This window comes from Acyrthosiphon pisum, chromosome A1 (genome assembly GCF_005508785.2).
Source record: "Acyrthosiphon pisum isolate AL4f chromosome A1, pea_aphid_22Mar2018_4r6ur, whole genome shotgun sequence".
NCBI classification, from domain to species: Eukaryota; Metazoa; Arthropoda; class Insecta; order Hemiptera; family Aphididae; genus Acyrthosiphon; species Acyrthosiphon pisum.
The window spans coordinates 105,891,554-105,909,948 of record NC_042494.1 but is presented as its reverse complement, the minus strand read 5'-3'; the positions used below and the strand labels follow the sequence as shown (position 1 = coordinate 105,909,948).

General features: G+C 30.0%; 1 protein-coding gene across 7 annotated transcripts in view; it reads right to left on the bottom strand.

Annotated features, from left to right (window-relative positions):
- LOC100161209 (potassium voltage-gated channel subfamily KQT member 1) overlaps positions 1-18,395 on the bottom strand; it is a 263,780-nt gene that overhangs the window by 100,731 nt on the left and 144,654 nt on the right. The window contains exons 1-2 of one of the 7 annotated variants that reach the window (XM_016803744.2): positions 15,732-17,240; positions 4,491-5,480 (exon numbers count right to left, since the gene is read on the bottom strand). The exons of 4 other annotated variants lie outside the window; for them this stretch is intronic. In XM_016803744.2, the coding sequence (XP_016659233.1) occupies positions 4,491-5,176 (686 nt within the window). In that variant the 5' untranslated portion in view covers positions 5,177-5,480; positions 15,732-17,240. Of the gene's footprint in view, positions 1-4,490; positions 5,481-15,731; positions 17,241-18,395 lie in introns of those variants that run through there. 2 more of the 7 variants (XM_003243904.4, XM_008183997.3) reach the window with 2 other exon arrangements.

The window sequence follows — 18,395 nt, the reverse complement described above, 5'->3', positions numbered from 1 at the left end:
TGTCAGTTTTTTTTTTTTTTTTTAGTTTTTTTTCTAAAAATATCAATAAAATTTTATTTGTTGATTAAAAAAGCTTGAAAATTTAATAAAAGGCTCCTCGTATATTGTTTCAAAAGCAGATTAAAAATATTAAAAATCTTTAGTCACAGTTTTTTTTTATAAACATTTAAAGTTCAAAAATTGACAAAATATGGAAAAATCACGAAAATTAGCAAATTATTTTGAGTTAAGAATTCGTAAAAATTGTTCTTTTTAAATCTAAGATTTTAAAATGTAATACAAGATTCCTTATAAGATTATCTACCTTTATCAAACAAAAAATATCTATAAGAAAATCAAATTAAATTTTTATGATCGTTTGAAATTCAAATTTTTACAACATTGGATATTCACTCGAGTTCTCATGTGGCGATTTCCTTATTTTATTGTAATTCAAAAATGAATAACTGTAGATACATGAACATTTTACTGAATGTTTATATTAGCATTTCCTATACACCATACAATTTTGAAAATATTTTGACTTCTATTTTGAGCTGTTTACGGACATTTTCAGTTTTCAATTTTTTTAGTTTTTTTTTCTATAAATATCAATAAAGTTATATCTGTTGGGCCAAAAAGTGTAAAAATTTAATACAAAGCTCCTGATATATTGTTACAATATCAGTTGAAAAATATTAAAAATACAGAGGCACAATTTTTTTTATAATCATTTAAAGATCGAATTTTGACAAAATTTATCAAATTTTAATTTGAATAATTATTTTGTAGTTAAAAGTTTATAAAATGTTCAACTTTTATATCTAAGGCTTGAAAATTTAAAACAAGATTTCATGTAAGTAGTTTATTCTGTTACCAAAAAATCTAAAAAATACATAAGCACAGTTTATTTTTATAGTTATTTTAATTTCAAATTTAGACGAATTACATATTATAAAACCTAGAATAACTATTTTAGTTATTTTGTTGTAATTGTATAATATTACTTGTGGGTACTTGATACTTCTAAAGTATACTATTATATATCTATGATAGTACCACGGTTTGTTGTTGATGTATAACGCGTTATAAGTACCTAATAGATATTATGATATGATTAATTTGGAATTTATTATAGGTACCTATTATAGGTCAATTTTTTTTTAATACCGTATATAATATTATGTCTTATACCTAAACTGACATACCGTCTCCGCTCAGAATCATTTTTCTTATACAATAATATTATATCATTGAATTCAAATTTAATACCATCCATTATACAGTGACCCACTTGTAACCTACTGTACAGCAGAGCGAAATCCACTTACCCACCTTTTTTTATTTGATGGGTTTGATTTAATTTGAACTTATTTTAAGTATTACAAACCGCAATATCCATAAAATATTATCATAATGAAAACACGTGACATTGATGTAGCAAAATAGCCTATATGGGACGCCGTGTTACTTTAATGTAGTTGAAATTAGTACAAACCGATTGAGCATAAAATTTAACTTTTTTAAACACGGTTGCGTATTTTTGACAGGTGACAAAATAATTTCAATACAGCTAAATTAAGCACGAGATAGTGAGATACCTAACGAAGTAAGTTAGTATTAACACAACATAATAATTTTTCTATTTTAAATAATAAAAATTAATAATAAAAAATAATAGTTGATAAAATAAAATTTGTTTAAAACATAATACAGTGTTTTACTTTTATAATGATATAATGAAGTCATATAAATATATAATATACAGATTACAATTTTAATGGCGAAACGCATACATAATCATTCTATATAATATACTAATATCGGTTTTTTGTGTATTTAAAATAATAAATTATTTCTTGCACGACGCACTATTCCAGTTGTCCAACATTATTTTTTTAAATTAATTTAATTCGTGTTTATTTTTTTAGATAATGACGTGTCGATATTTATACCTAAGAATGGTATTCTTGATACTTGATTTAACTACTTACAATAATTCCCATTTTATTATTCTTATTATTTGAATTTTATGAGTTTCGAAAATGTAATTATTGTAATATAATATAATATTGTAATGCAATTTAATTTTTTTTAGTTTATATAGTTTAGTGTTTACACTTCAACGTTTGCTATTGACATAAGTGCATGAGTACATTTATAGTACTATTGTACCACGGACGTATTAACTGTTTCACAAGAAAAAAAGATTTTTTAAATAATATAGACGTATAGTATATAAGTATAGTATAATACTAATACTATAATGTAATATACATTTAAATTACTATATAGTGACAAAGTTGGCAACTGAAAGATTATATTTGAACTTATCGGACGTTGGATGTAAGTGCGTATTTAGTGTTTTGAATTAATTTACTAACGATATACAATGCGTTATTGTTTTCGTAAACTTTTAACGAAAACCAATAAAATAAAATCAAGCCTAGCTATTGTGTTGAACCAAGTTTAAGTCTTAATAAGGATTTGGTTAACAACGCGAATAACGTAATGAATTCTCGAACATTCAGATAGTTCATAACAACAATATATAAAACCGAACATTTCTCAATCGTTTATTCGTTTATGACCAAATTTCAATTACTGAAGTTCCATATAAGCCATCCGATAGATTCTCTTGGGTTGTACTGTTTTCTATTGAAAGTACGTGAAGTTGGATCGAACAAACAAATTCATTTAAATTAACTATCGCAAAAATTTCGTTCATCTCGTTGTTAACGGTCAGATAAAATATTTGCATTTCGAATTCAAATGTGTTTGAAAGCGAGCTTTACATCAAAAGTATGTTCACATTATTGTGCGATTGATTTAATTCGGTTAGATGGGAGTTATTTTTTTTTATTTCTAATGGTTTTTCCAAAAAGACCACCGAAATTATTACTCGGTTGTTGTACGAAAAATGTCAAGTCGAAAAATCCCAATATAAAAATACATAACGTTTGTGACACCGCCTACTAACATTACCCATCTGCACAATAGATAAAGAAGTATATCAGATAGTTATTATTTCTTCAATTCAAAAAATATTCATGCCGATAAAATGGCTGATATTATTTTGTCAAAGTGATCTATCGAGCTGAAGAATCTGCTCCAAAATCGAGAACATTTTACTTAGGGTTACAGACTCACAAATGTAATTAACTAACTATTGTTATGGAACTTTTGTTCCGATTAATATAAAAAAAAAAAAAATTAAAAAATGAATAAAACGTAGTAGTTTTATATAGTCAGGCACTTATGTCCATTATAATTATTTAATTTGTACTTCTTTTTATCTGTCATTAAGACTATCCTGTCAAACAATATCCCATCCTACAACTCTTCCTATCAGGTGCTCGCGTTTTTCAGCATGGTCCTCTATTCAGTGATTCTACATACTTGTTAATTACATTTTCCCATCTCAAACGAGGTCTCCCAAATCTGCTTTTTCCTACTGAATTATCATCCATAATCATGCATAAGAGTTGATTGTGGCTTCGCCAAGCGTCTCCAGCCCACTGTAAACTTTGGCTCCTGATTATGTCAAATATTTTTATATTTCTGGAGAAGTCTCCTCAACTCACTTTTCTTCTCTTGACTCCACTCTCCATCCGCTTCTTCATCTTTCACTGGTCTAAAATTAAGTCTTCCTTAAGATTTTTCTTCCAAAAACCAAAAGTTTTTTTTACTCAGTTTTCCTTACACTTACTCTAATATATACTTATATATTTCATATAATTATTTTTGCGTGATTACAATTATTACATTTATGACAATTTGTTGTAATATTTATTATGCATGGTAATCACATGATTTCAGATATGCTCGGCTATGTCACAGTAATCAACTTGTAAATATTGATATACATTTTTTCCATAAGAACTATTTTTTTTTTTTGTTTTATTGTTTTCAAAATTCTTATTAGTGTAATGTAAAATAATTATTATGTTTATCATTTACCTCGTAGATAAAAATATAGACGGATGATTTTAATGTTTCATAATCAATTTTTAAACAGTTTGGTTTTTTTAGCCATCAGATATTTAGGTCTAACTAAAAACTCATCACACCACATAAATATTGCCAAGATTTTAATGTAAAATCCTCGTGTCATTGTTGTTATCATCGGCGCTGGAAGGAACAGGAGGGTGCGTCACACACAGACGCACACACACACGTGTCACATAATGGGGATAAACTATTCACAAAATGGCATGGTGCTATTCGTTTGTTTTATACTCAAATATTTGAATAATACATTGACATGATGTAGGCAATCCGTTTTTCGTTATAAGTATCAAGTAATAAAAAGAAAATCAAAAATAGATTGTAATATTTTTATATATAACTAATATATAAATATGTATATACGAAGCCTTTCCGTTTATTTAATCGTAGGTTATTGATTTATAAACCCTATTAAATCTTATAATCTATAATAATATCAAGCATAATATATCTGTGATCTATTTAACATATAATGTGATGCGCTGACGCAAGGTCGTACTTACACAGCGAAGTGGTAAATGAAACAGATCCATCCGCACGGGTGTTCAAGGAACACGTAGACCTTCTCCTGGAAAGTCTTGCCCTTCCGCTGGTGGAACACGTACTTGGCCTTGAACGCCTGGTCGATGGGCAGGTAAATTGGGTAATATGGGTCGGGGACACCGGGCGGGGCGGGTGGTTTGGCATCGCCGCCGGCGGTCACCACCTCGACAATGGCCGCGTCGTCGGCATCGCTGCTCGGCGTCGGCGGGTCGGCGAAGTCCTCGCGCGGCTGCCGGCGCTTCTTGAGCGGCGTGGGCACCCGCCGGTGGTGCGCCTCACCGAACCTGGGCATCCGCCTGTGGTGGTGCGGTGGCCGGACCTGTTGGTCCGGTGCGGCTTCCTGCTTGCCACCGTCAAACCGCTGTTGCCGACGCCGCTCGTCGCAGTCCACTTCCGGTTGGCCACCACCGCCGCCGCCACCGATCCCGCCAACGCCGCCCGTACATCCAACGCGTGGACGTTGCTGATGCTGTTGCTGCAGCTGCTTCAGTTCGGTGGACGCGACCCTGTCGACGATGGGCGACCCGCCCGCCCCACCGGTCCCTGTTCCACTGCCGTTGCTCCTCAGTGATACTTCCCTGGACTTGCGAAACAGCTGCACCTCTTCGGCGCGGTTCATGTCGACACAAAACGGCCACGCCAACATCCGGTGGCCGCCGTGCACATGGCTTTCTGAGCGCGGTACGCCAGCTGGCGTACTCACGACCTCCGATCGGCGAAGTGCGACGTCATGTCGGCTTCGATGTCAGTGTCGGCCTCAGTGGCGGCGGCGGTGTTGTCGGCGGCAATAGTGGCTGCTGAGACAACGTTTGCCGTGGCTGAGACGGCGGCGGTACGAGTCGCCACTGCGAAACCGTCAGAGGACAACCATCAGTATGGCCACGTGGTCTCCGGGACGTGCGTCGCAAATCCGGTTATAAGTTTATTTTCTGTCAACCTAACACCAACAACTATACGTTACAGTCACTATAATTGTTGATGGTTGACTCACTTTGGTATACCACGACCGCAAACCGTAATATACCTACGCATAGTATTGTGTAAATCTATGAACACTTGTATCCCAATGTGAACTATTAACGAATGACTGCTGTAATAACTTAGTTTAGTCTCGTGAATCAAAAAAAACAATGAGCTAATTTCAATCTTGTTTGTACATAATATATTTATAAATCCATCACTGTGGTTAATATTAATAATCAATTGAATTGTTTTCTGTTTAGTGTTCACTGTATTCAATGGCTTTAATTAGAAATAAGCAAATACTTACGTATTTCTTGGTTTTATAGTTTAGAAATTTAGAAAGCTCAAATGTGAGATTTTCTAAGCAACTACAAACTAAACAGACATAATACAAAAGTAGGCTAAATTTTTAATAAAACAGTTAATTACTATAAAAAAAATTAAATTTGCACTATCACCGTTATAATATGTGCAACGGATATTTATGGTAATTTAAAAAAAATGAACTAACTCTTTTTTAACTGAGTCACTTAAATCTATTATTTGTTCACAGGTAATCAAATAAGTCGTAACATAACGTTGACTTAAATTAATAAAATCTAATTAACTTCATCAACTTTGCCTACATCTATCGGTTTGTGATCGTGGCACACCGGCTGGCCCGATACTATATTCCTTTTTTTTATTATTGACGACTTTTGTACTGTACAACGTTTACTGATATATAATATAATTGGTCAGAATAAGCTTTTTACAATCATTGACACACATTTTATTTATTACATCTACTATCTTGTTCGTCAACATAATATCTACGAAGGTAGAACGTAAAGACCACTTGACTTTTCCCTAACCATCCTCCGTTCGAAGGTCGCTGGGTGAGAGGCTCTATCGATTCACGTATCTTGTAAGATCAATCAGTAGAACATTATCTAATATAGAATATGGATAATGGATATGCATATATGATATTGATTAAATGATCGAGTCAATTCAGCACAATTTGAGTGTTGATGGTAAATCGATGTTCCATATTGCATATAAAGTAGAATTGGGATAAAACTCGAACTTTACTTTAGTAGCAATAGTTTTACTGACCACTATTACCACTGAACTATAAATACGAAACGTAAATTGTATATAATTCTTGCATTGGAAAGGGTCCCTTTTTTGAATCCCGCAATTTTGATTCAATTTAACTATATTTTCATTGGAATCATAATAATATGACCAAAAATAAAATTCCTGGTAATAATGAATCTATGCATTTTTTTTGTTTTATGATATAGAAATTGAAAACGGAATCAATATGGTCCCATAGTGGAATCAGATTGTCAATCCTTATGCGGGTTCTATTGGTTCTATATTTACAGTTCAGTGCTACTTACTCTCATTCACATGATGAAAAATGTTCAGAAACATCTGAAAGCGTTGTGCGCGTGGAAGCTAGTTTAATAGAATATTTCCGGAATGGAATTCGGCGTGTGACCTCAACGGTATAGACACATCAAACGGCCAAATATTACCGAGTGCACAGAATGCCCTCGGTCCAAATAAGCCACGATGACGATATAATATATTATTATTTTCCAGGCAAATATTTTGATAAACCACATGTGCATGAACTTCAAGTTATTATTAACGTATTTATAATTTATAATATGATGTTAACTAAATCAGTATACCCGTGCAGTACATACATTTCAATACCCACAGTTAATACGTTAAGAATATCTTTATATAGGTAGGGAGGGACTCGGGTATTTGGGTATTTGAATCAATACACAAATTCAAATTGTACTAAAAGGAAAGTAATATTACTTTCGGTGATTTTTAAATTTAATTTTCTGGTAATTAAATAATTTGAAACATTAATAATACCTACTACTATAATTTACACAATTCTAATGAAATGTTTGTTGACAAAAAAAAATGTTCCTTTATCAAACGATTGTTTTGGAAGGAGCATACTTGTTGTAAGATATAGACTGAAAAAAGCGTGTTTAAGACGTAGTTAATATTATATACTTATATTAGAACGTAAAATAATTTGAATGAGCCACTAACTTGAAATAAATTGCTTCTGTCAGAATGTCTATACATATAATGTTAATTAAACAAAGTCGACTTATATCCTGTATTTTAATTAAAAATAAAAATTTGAAACATTAAATCAAAGTAAAGAAGGTTAATTTTAAATTATAACCTTTTTGAAATAGTAAAGAATTTGTTTTCAAACAAAAAAAGCAAAATGTATTCTATCTTTTGTTTAATACGATGTCAATGTTTACCTATTTTATTCTGTGTATTTCATTTAAAATTACAATTATTATTGTCTTAATCAAATAAACAATTGATATAAATAGAAAACCTGAGTACTTAACATGCATTGTCTGCGGGGGTTAAAGTGGGGGCAGGGGGACTCAGTCCTCCACCTCTGACAGTGGTTATAAAAGCGTCCCCTTTAACAAATAAGGATTAACAGGGCTAGAAGTGGGATGAGTAGCTTACACAATCACTGTTTATCCATTACATGTACATTAGACGTTATAATAATTATATACAGTTATACACGGAACGCTTAAAACAATATGGAGACAGTAGTTCCCCTGGAACTTTTTCCCACTTTAAGCCCTAAATATGTCTGTGCCATAAACTTCACAAGCTACAATAAATCACATTGTCCCGTCAGCCATATTTTAATAGTATAATAATTGTTAAGATAACAACCCAATTATCTGTTTAATTTCCCTGTATCACAATAGTCGAACGTGAATCGTTGATAATGCTACTTGAATAATGAGTTCCCATAATAGTATTATATATCCAATATTGTTATACGTAGTAACATCCAAATACTACACGAACATTATGGTTTATTTATTTAATTTTTTACTAAATACAAGTCGCCCGATAAGGTGTGAGGCCTAAAAAATGAAAAACCATCTTAAAATAGTTCAAATAATTAATCATCATTAGATTTAGTTATTTAAAAATGGATTGGTATACTTAAATATATTTATTACAACCCGTCAGTTACCGAAAAATTAAACAATTTTAAATATAGATTTAATCGAGGAATACAAAAATACGAGTTGTTTGATTATGTAAATTGTTTGAGTTGGCTTTTTTCATCATCTATACAACTAATATCTAACTTTTATACTATGGCTGGCTGAATTTCAATATAACTAGCTCATTGGATTTCTACTTTTCTACCTAAATGAATAATAATATGAATTCCAAAAATATTTTAACTAATAAAACGTTTTATTACAGCTTTGTAATATCTCAAAAGAAAAAAATACGTTTTCTGAAAAAGATTTTCTTATACCTTTAGAAAATTATATTTCAAAGAAAACTCAAAACACTGACAAAGGCCATTATAGGTATATGTTAAGTAAAAAGTTTTTTTTTTATCTTTTGCAATTTTGTTTTCATTTAGTGTTGTTATCGCTTCTCGCTGGTTAAACTGAATAACGCTTTAAATAAATAAAATATAGCCCATGGTTATGACTATCGCAAGTACACGTTGAATATTCAATAGACATTGTTTGAACTTTTATTTTTTTAATTGTTAAAAATACACAATGACCAAAATTAATAAACGTTCCGTTATTTATCATCAATACGATAACTAGGAATTTCAAAACTAGTAAAGGTACCTCGCAAACAAATTAATAAATTCAAAACTAAAATGTATGCATTTAATTTTGTATTACTAATTGCTATGTTCGATTAAGATATAATTACTTAATCATACAATTGAATCTATTATATTATCATTGTATATCACTTAATATGTAGTAAAGCCGTAAAGGATAAAATATACGAAATAGACAAAACATCTGTTTTTGTAGGAACTGTTGATATTACAGATTTAGTTTAATTATATGATTTATATTTAATTGTGAACTAAAATTAAAGATTTAAAGAAATCAGAAATAAGTTCTACATAACAAATAATTGAAAGCCTGTACCTATATGTGCTCCATTGTTTTTTACTATAATATTAATCCTTGTATTTAATAATATGTTACACTTCACTTCAATACTACTTCCTATATTTAAATAATATCTATTATGCTTTGTTTACATATTATGTGTGTGTGTGTGTGTGTCTGTGTATGTAGTGTATGTGTCCGTGTGTGTATTAAATGTGTTTTTCAAGTTCATATCTGTTGCTCATACACTTCATTTGAACTTCTAAAGTACCTAACGGCTAACACGCTTCTTATCAATATATATTATATATACCTATATTATCAAGTATCAACATATATCAATATATAATATATATATTTCAATCCTTTATAATAAATATTATATACATTGTTCTTTTACTTTTATATCCAAAACTGGGGCTTTTCCATCGTATGTGTCGACACATAACGCTCATCACTTATCATACTATGATACTTGGATCCCTTTAACCCTTTCACAGTCATATTTGAATGCATAAAAAATATTACGAAATATTTAATATAATAACTACGATTGTGCACTTTTAATAACTTTTATGGACTTCTGGAAACTTTTGTAATAGTTAAGTTATTTAGATTAATTGGCACATAATATGTTTTTATTTGATTACGATTATTTGATTACCCATACAAATGATTCAAATCATAATGAACAAGTAAATAAAGTTTAATTAATTAAAAATGAATGATCATTATTTATATTTATGGTATTATAGACTTTTCTTCTTTTAATATGTATCGCGTTCTTATTATAACATTTGACTTGTTTATTATAAATTAAAAATTAAAAGTATTTATGTATTTAAGAATTTAAATATCACTATTATATTATTTTCACGTATTTTTAAATGAGTAAATATATGATATTATACTATATTTGATTTGTATGTATGTATATATCATATTATATATTAATATGATAGGTATATCATTCAGACATTTTGTATTATAGGTACCTAGGAATTAAAATACTATTATACAAACACAAGCAAAATAAATGTTGTTCATCATTATTGTTTTTAATGGATATTAATGAATATTATTTGTATACAGTAGGTACCTAGTTAATTTACTAAAGTACTAGTAGAGAATGAGAAAATAAATAAACAAAAATAAGAGATAAATTTCAAATATTCTTTAAGTTGATTTAAAGAGAAGCTCTAATGTTATATTCTAACATAATTTAAAAACCAGTCTCTTTCTTCGTTAATGTATTTTATACATTACAACGTTTACACATAATTCACTAACAATATACATTTACCATGAAATACACGAAATAATTAAATTGTGATTTGTTGTTATTATATATTATATTGTTTTATAATTTAAAAAAATATAAACCTATCTGAATAGTTTAATAATTTTTATATTTTAAAGGAATTATTTAGAATGTAACAGGTTTTATATTATTGTTTTAAATTAACATTTAATAAGAAAAATTGGAAAAAAATTAATTCAAAATATAATATAAATAACAAAATTTATAATGATTAGCGTTTTTGTTTTTTTTTTAGTGTACCTAGGTGCAAATAAGGTTTATGCACTTATCAAAATGGCACTGGGGATACTCCATCATTTTAAGTATAAACATAAAAGCTTAAATACACTCGAATAAAATGGCACATAAATACAATTTACTGTCTTACTGTGTAAGTATACAACGAATAAAAATAAAATAGTCTTTAAAATTAAAAAGGTTGGCAAGTGGATGTTTCTCTACTGTACAGTAGGTTACACAAATGGGTCACTGTAATGGATGGTGTTAAATATGAATTAAATGATATATAATATCATTGTATACGAAAGACGATTCTAAGCGAAAACGGTCTGTCAGCCAATGATATTTTATTACTAAGTATATTTGATGATAGTATTGTAAATAAAGTAATTTATTGATCTATTTACGTGGAACCATGTTTTAAATGTTCAATCATTAGTTATACAAGTTGAATCTTTTATACTTTTTAACTACAAAATCATTTTTAAATTTGATACATTTTGTCAATATTTGAACTTAAATACTTATAAAAAAAAATGTGTGCCCGTGTATTTTTAATATTTTTCAACTGTCTTTGTAATAATATATTAGGAGCCTTCTTTAAGCTTTTTGACCCAATAAATACAATTTAATTGATGTTTATAAAAAAAAAAAAAAACAAAAAAAATTGGAAACTGAAAATGTCCGTAAACGGCTCAAAAGATTTTAAAAATGTATTGTGTATAGAAAATGCTGATATAAATATTCAGTAAAAATGCAATGTATTTACAATAATTTGTTTTAGAGTTACACTAAAAACTAAAATCGATTTTGTCGAAAACTGGTTTTGCGTATAAACTCACGTTTTCCCTTAATTTTTTTTTTTTGTTTCGCCCTGAGCTTTCGAAAACTACTGATTGTTTTTACTTCCCAAAGTACCAACTAGATTCACTTTCCTATCAGAAAAGATACTGTTAAAGAAAACTTTCTACTGACCTAAAAGGTGATGACACATCGAGAAAAAAATAAAACACTTATTATTGTAAAATCAATGCATTCATTACTCCGCTCAGAATCTAAAATGAATAATTTTATTAAACTATTTCTAATCAGTTTTATCCAAAAGTAGTATAATTATTTTTATTAATTTATCTATATACCTAACAGGGTTGTAATTAATGGTTAGAAAAATTGTTGTTTGCAACATTTAATAGCAAATAATAGGTAAATACAAATAATCCAAACGTTATGAATAAATAAAATAATATTCTGTAAGTTAAGTACAATATTCTTATGGTTGAGAATAAAATGACATATTTTGGGTAAATGATAGAATCAAAATGTACGCTAAGTTGAGCAGGGTCGATTAATCTGACGCTGTAAAATATTAGTTACACCGAAGAAAACCAGAGAAGTTCTGAGGGATCATAGACTGGTAATAAATAGCTTGGTCTTCATTAAATATCTATGAATAATGTTCTCTTAAAACCTAGAACGCACATTTAAACATGTCGTTGGTTGGGTGATATTTTGAGTACAATTTGTCTAACGCTTTTCTACCTCATTTAATTTAAGTACTTGTATGTGCATAACTGTAACAAATGTAACAAAACAAATTAAAAAAATTAATGCAATATCACAATTCAAATCAGTTATAATCGAAAATATATCAAGCTGTTCTACGTATGTACTTAATAAAGATAATTTATATGACGTTATCGAATAAATTATAATGCGATCAATACAAATGTTAAGTCAAATGTTATTATGTCATTATAATAAAATATATTATCCTCCATTACATGTAACATGTTTACATAGGTACCTACTTACTCCCTATTGGTTTCAAGATTAAAAACATATGAGATTTCATCTCTTTTATTTTATTCTTTCTTTGTTTAATTATTAATCATATTAGAATGGTTGGGATAATATATTAATAATTTCTGTTTATATTTCATTAGTGTTAAAAAAATAATAATAATAATAAAATCGTCTTAATTTTATCATGACAATTTATATTTATTTTCATTTGAATGACGAAACATAGGACACTAGCAAAGTGGACAGTGGCATCAATTTACCTATTCATACATTATATAAAGTAGTCAAGTAGGTACTTAATAAATTGTTTACCGAATTGGTAGCGATTACGGAATATTTTTTAAGTGATTAAGAAAGGAACATAAAACTTAAACAATCTACCTAAACGTTATATATATTTTATTATAATATCATCATTTACAATCAAAAAGGGAAAAAATTTAATTTTTGAGATTAAAATCTAGATTGGATATTCAAATGTTGCGGTCAGTACTAGCTATAATACAATTTGTGTAATATATATATAGTTTATTTCATACTGACCAAAGGTAGGTCAACATATTGCCACACAATAATTAGTAGTCCATTTAGTTTGCAGTTTGCATCATTAATAATCGTTTAATCACTTATCAAAGTTGGTTGGAATTGGATAATGGGATTTAAACTTTGTAATTTAATGGTATACTGAATAATAATTGAATAAGTTAAAAACGTAAGGGCAGTCAACTGACTGACCACCAATAAGAATAATATATTATTATAAATCATTACATAATTTTAAATTAATTTATAACTCACAAATTACTAAAATATTAAATTTCACATACTGCTACTGCTAATTTCACATACTATTAAATAGTATGCAATATATATAAATCAAAATTCAAACGAAATATGCAATAAATGTATTGCTCCACTCAGAATCTAAAATTTGAGATATTGTTTATATATTGTTTTTAAACCATGCACGAGTAATTTATAATAATAATTACTCATTGTTAAATTTTCAGATTTTACTCGAATTAAAAAAAATATAATTTCAAATATTAACACAATTATTATTTTCGCTATGTTAACTAGTTTATTAATTTAAACGTCGAAAAATAATTTCAAAATACTTAATTTTATTAAATAAATATTGTAGGGCATAGTGTACTGTGCCTATCACTATGTGGTTTGTACCTACCTGTAAATACTATTTATTACGAAATTAAAAAAAAAAATACAAATATATTATAGTTGTTGCTAAAGTAAAAGTAATGTTATCGTACTATGCGTATTGTATGCAACAAACAAAAAAAACTGTTAATTTAAACCAAGAAAACTAATGTTCTTAAATAACCAATGAAAAAAATCCCTCGGGGAGAAATACATTGCACTATATACTGTATATTTCAGTACAGTACAAAATATGTTATTTTTCAAAAGGACCAGTTGTAACAGTTGTTACAGCATGTTTTTATTTTTGTAATTCATAGAATAATATTACTACAACTACCTAAACTGTAATTCAACATAACCACACACATGGTTGAAAAATTAAAAAAAAAAAACAAGTAAAAACATCGCAAACGTCTCATTAAAAATAATATTTTCTTTCTATGCAAGTCTGTCATTACATCAATATAGTGTGTCCACATTTTACGTGTATACATTTTTACTTACTTCAATAATAAAAAATAAATTGGTTTTGAACACCTAGTGTCCTAGTGTATGTATTATTCTGTTTATTCTCGCAGTTATATAATTTATGTATTATATTAATTAACCCAAATACTGGCCAAGATAATGTAAATAAAAAGTAAAACAAATTCTCAAACGAGTATTAAGTATCAAATTCTGGAATTTATATACTAATCATATGTATAATTGATAATAGATGCTAACTTGGTAACGATTCATAACAATTTTAGCAAGTAAAGGAGTTAGAAATAATTTGAAATGTAATAATTACTTAATAATAACGTAAATAAGTTGAATAAAAATATTTTTTTTTAAACTGAATAATCAAACAATAGATGAAAATGCGGTGAAAAATGTTTAAATAATTGTCCAAACGAGGTCATATTATGTTCTCCATCATAAAGTTTATATACTTGTCTACACATAATGGTTCGTTATGAAAAAAATGTATTAATAAAATATCTTCATTGTCATAGTATATAAAACCACATCGCCATTGCTGCATGATTCGTCAACTACAGTGAATATTAACAATTGCCATTTCATTTACAACTTCAATATTATCAGCTGTATACTAAATCTATCATTGTTAAGTTAGACTATCGGTTATGAATCTGAGAGTGTGACGTATTGTCGTATCAATGTATCATGAATTCATGAAAAACCATCAAACATTATATAAACACGTGCTTTTTCAATAAATATTTACCTTACATAATTTAGACAACAGAAAAATGTTTAGGTATTTCAGAAAAATCCTATTAACCGAATTAATAGCTTGATGAATAATAATAACAATAAATTACGAAAAACGCAGACGGAGAACTTGGACTTGGTGCAACACCCCACCAATAAATACCTACCTAATTAATTGTGTGTCGAAGGTGGGAGGACCAGTCATACGGTCAAGTCTATATAGGTACTCTACAATGTTATGTTATACTCATTGAAATACTACGATTAAAGCCCATCCAACATCTGATTTCTCCACCGGGTTTATCAAGCGAATCATACAATAGTATAATGATATGCACATACAACGAAATGTTACCTATATAATATTATATTGACGAATCTTTTACATTTTTGTCTTATATAATGTAATAAGGGTTACCAACAGATAACGTGATAATAATAATAACTATTATTAACTATTAATAAAATGAACGTTGTACAGTAAAATGTCGTCAAAAGGAAATGTCGAGCCTTCGTTTAACGTCTACAAAGATAACACTGCGTGCCAGTCCAATAATATTATAGTGATATACCAATAACGACTACGGACGTGTATGAATATACGTTGAGCACTCAGGCGTCGCGACGGGTTCAGTGGGATTTCGGCATTATCCGGTTCGCGTACACGGCGACAACAATAACCGTGGTCGTGGTCGTGGTCGTCACCGTGGCATCGGCGGTGGTCGTCTCACCGATCGTTGACCGTAGCGTCATCGTGGCGTCATATAAAATCGCGCCTATCAGGGCCGTCTCGCAAGTGATTAACAATAAAAAAATATATGAACGCACTGGAAAAACGCACTCACATCCAGACGACCGACCCGATGATAGTTGACCGGACGGAGGAGACGATCGGAGATAAGTGAGACCAGGTGAAAATTAAGACGACGACGACGATACGGCGGCGAAGATTTTATTTAAAATTATTATTCACGATCCACGACGATAACATTTTCACTCTGACGATTGTCCACAGCGGGGGAGGGGCACGAACGGCGGCGTGGTCGGTCGAGCAACAGTTGTGCGACTGAATGGCGTGGACGAGATGGACTCGGTCGGTCGGTGGTGTGCGTACGCGCGGATAGTGGCGTGGTGTGTGTAGTCGCCCAAAGGAACGCGCGCGGCGCGACGGCGGCGCACTTTATACGCCGTCGCGCCGGCGGCCCGTCCCTACGAAAACCCACGACCCCTTTCGCCGCAAACCGCCCCTCCACCACAAACCGCTCTACCACCGCAAACCACCACCCTCCACCACAAACAGCCACCCCGCCGCATGCAGTGCACATATTATTATTATTATACATAGGTATATCATTTAGCCGACCTCCCGCAACCCGTTTAGTTTCAACCCGACCGAACAGAAGACGAGACAATGCAGGTGATAAAAGAAAATTCACAGTTGTGGTCTGAAATTTACCTTTAATAATATATTGGTGGTGCTTTTTGGCGTCACGAGGCGACTACGACTCGAAGTTGGTTTTCTTTCTGAACTATAGTAGTAATGATAATATTATGTACTTTGTGTACAGAAAGCAACATATAAGATTACATTTCGTTGTAATAACTAATAAACGTTACGATGTAGAAAAACTGACATGACTGTGGTCTTGTTCACAGTGGATTTTTTAAACGTTCCTATACCAGAGAACGGAAGATGGCTTTTTAGCTCCACTGTGCTGTTGACTTTTGTTTGTTTTCGAACACAACGGAAGAAAATTCCTGCAAGGGTTAAAAGGAGTTAAAAAGCGTTAAGAGGATTTTGTGCCCACATCTAACACAGTGGTTTTCAACCTTTTTGAATTCGTGACCCCCATGTTTTATTTTTTTGTTATGTGACCCATTCAAAGAATAAATAATAGAACATAAATAGTTTTTTAATATGTAAAATAATATACGTCAAATACAACCAAAATCTATCAACCACAATCGCTTATAGTTACCGAAATCACGTATATGGAAAATTTAATAATCCGTCGTCAGATAAGATTACGTTAAAGGCTATTCGGAATGTTATCGTACCGAACAAAGAATTAAAATCATTTTATTTTTAAAATAATAAATATTTTTATATGAAAACCCATTTTGTTAATTAATTTTGATGATTGAATACATTACGTGTAACGTAGTGAATCTACGAATTGTATACTTACTACAGTTAATTTTTAGTTAATATTTAGCAAATTTACTGTATTCGAGCTATCAGTTTTTTATATTTTTATTTTAATATGAGTTTCATGAATAATATTTTAAAAATTATATTCAAATAAACATTACTCTTTTTAAATATATTAAATTAAAAAGAAAACACAGTCTACGGCGAATTCGATCATCACCAAAATGGCACTAACATTAACTACAAATAAACTATCTAGATAGTTACAGCTGTAACCAGTAATAGAATCTGATACGTATATTTGGTATGTTACGCATTTGTATTTAGACAGAGACAACACATGTGTATTGTACTATTGTGTATACGATATCCTCCTTAAGGTTGGCCTAAGGGTTGTTGCAGAAATAATATGAATGAACGAATATCTGCGCGGTAATGACTTATAATTACTGAATAACAACCCCGTGTCAATATGTCAGTATAGGTAGTTAACTATCTTATCGGGTATTTCAGTCGCACGTCTTACAGGTTATTCCTTTATACTTATCCGACGATGAATTTATTGTATTCCATGCAAATGCACCTACGGAGATTATTTTATTCAAAAACAGGATTGACTTTCAATTGCACTTCGTTGTGAATTAATTATTCACGCCACATGAAAATCTAAATTGAAAATTATCGATTCGGAGCTTGATAAATTCACCCTACTATGCATGGCCTTTAAGCCATATGGTGTGACTATTAATTTTAATGCAATTACAATATTTCAGTTTTATGCTTTTAATATTTTTATAGTCAGCAAATCTGAATTGATAGTTTTAAAACTTCCAAGTCGTAACATAATATTATGAGTAATGAGTATCACCCTTTTCTAATTAAATTGTTTATATAGGTAATATATTTTAAAATAGACGTACGATTTAGCATTATACGTACATCCAAATCAATATTGTCTATAAACATTTACATTTTAAGTTCGGCTAAATCGTTATTGAACAATCGGAAAAGGATAACATAATACAGAACCAATAAAAATGAAATCAAATGAAATTTTAGAAAAAACATGTCAACTGTGACTTAT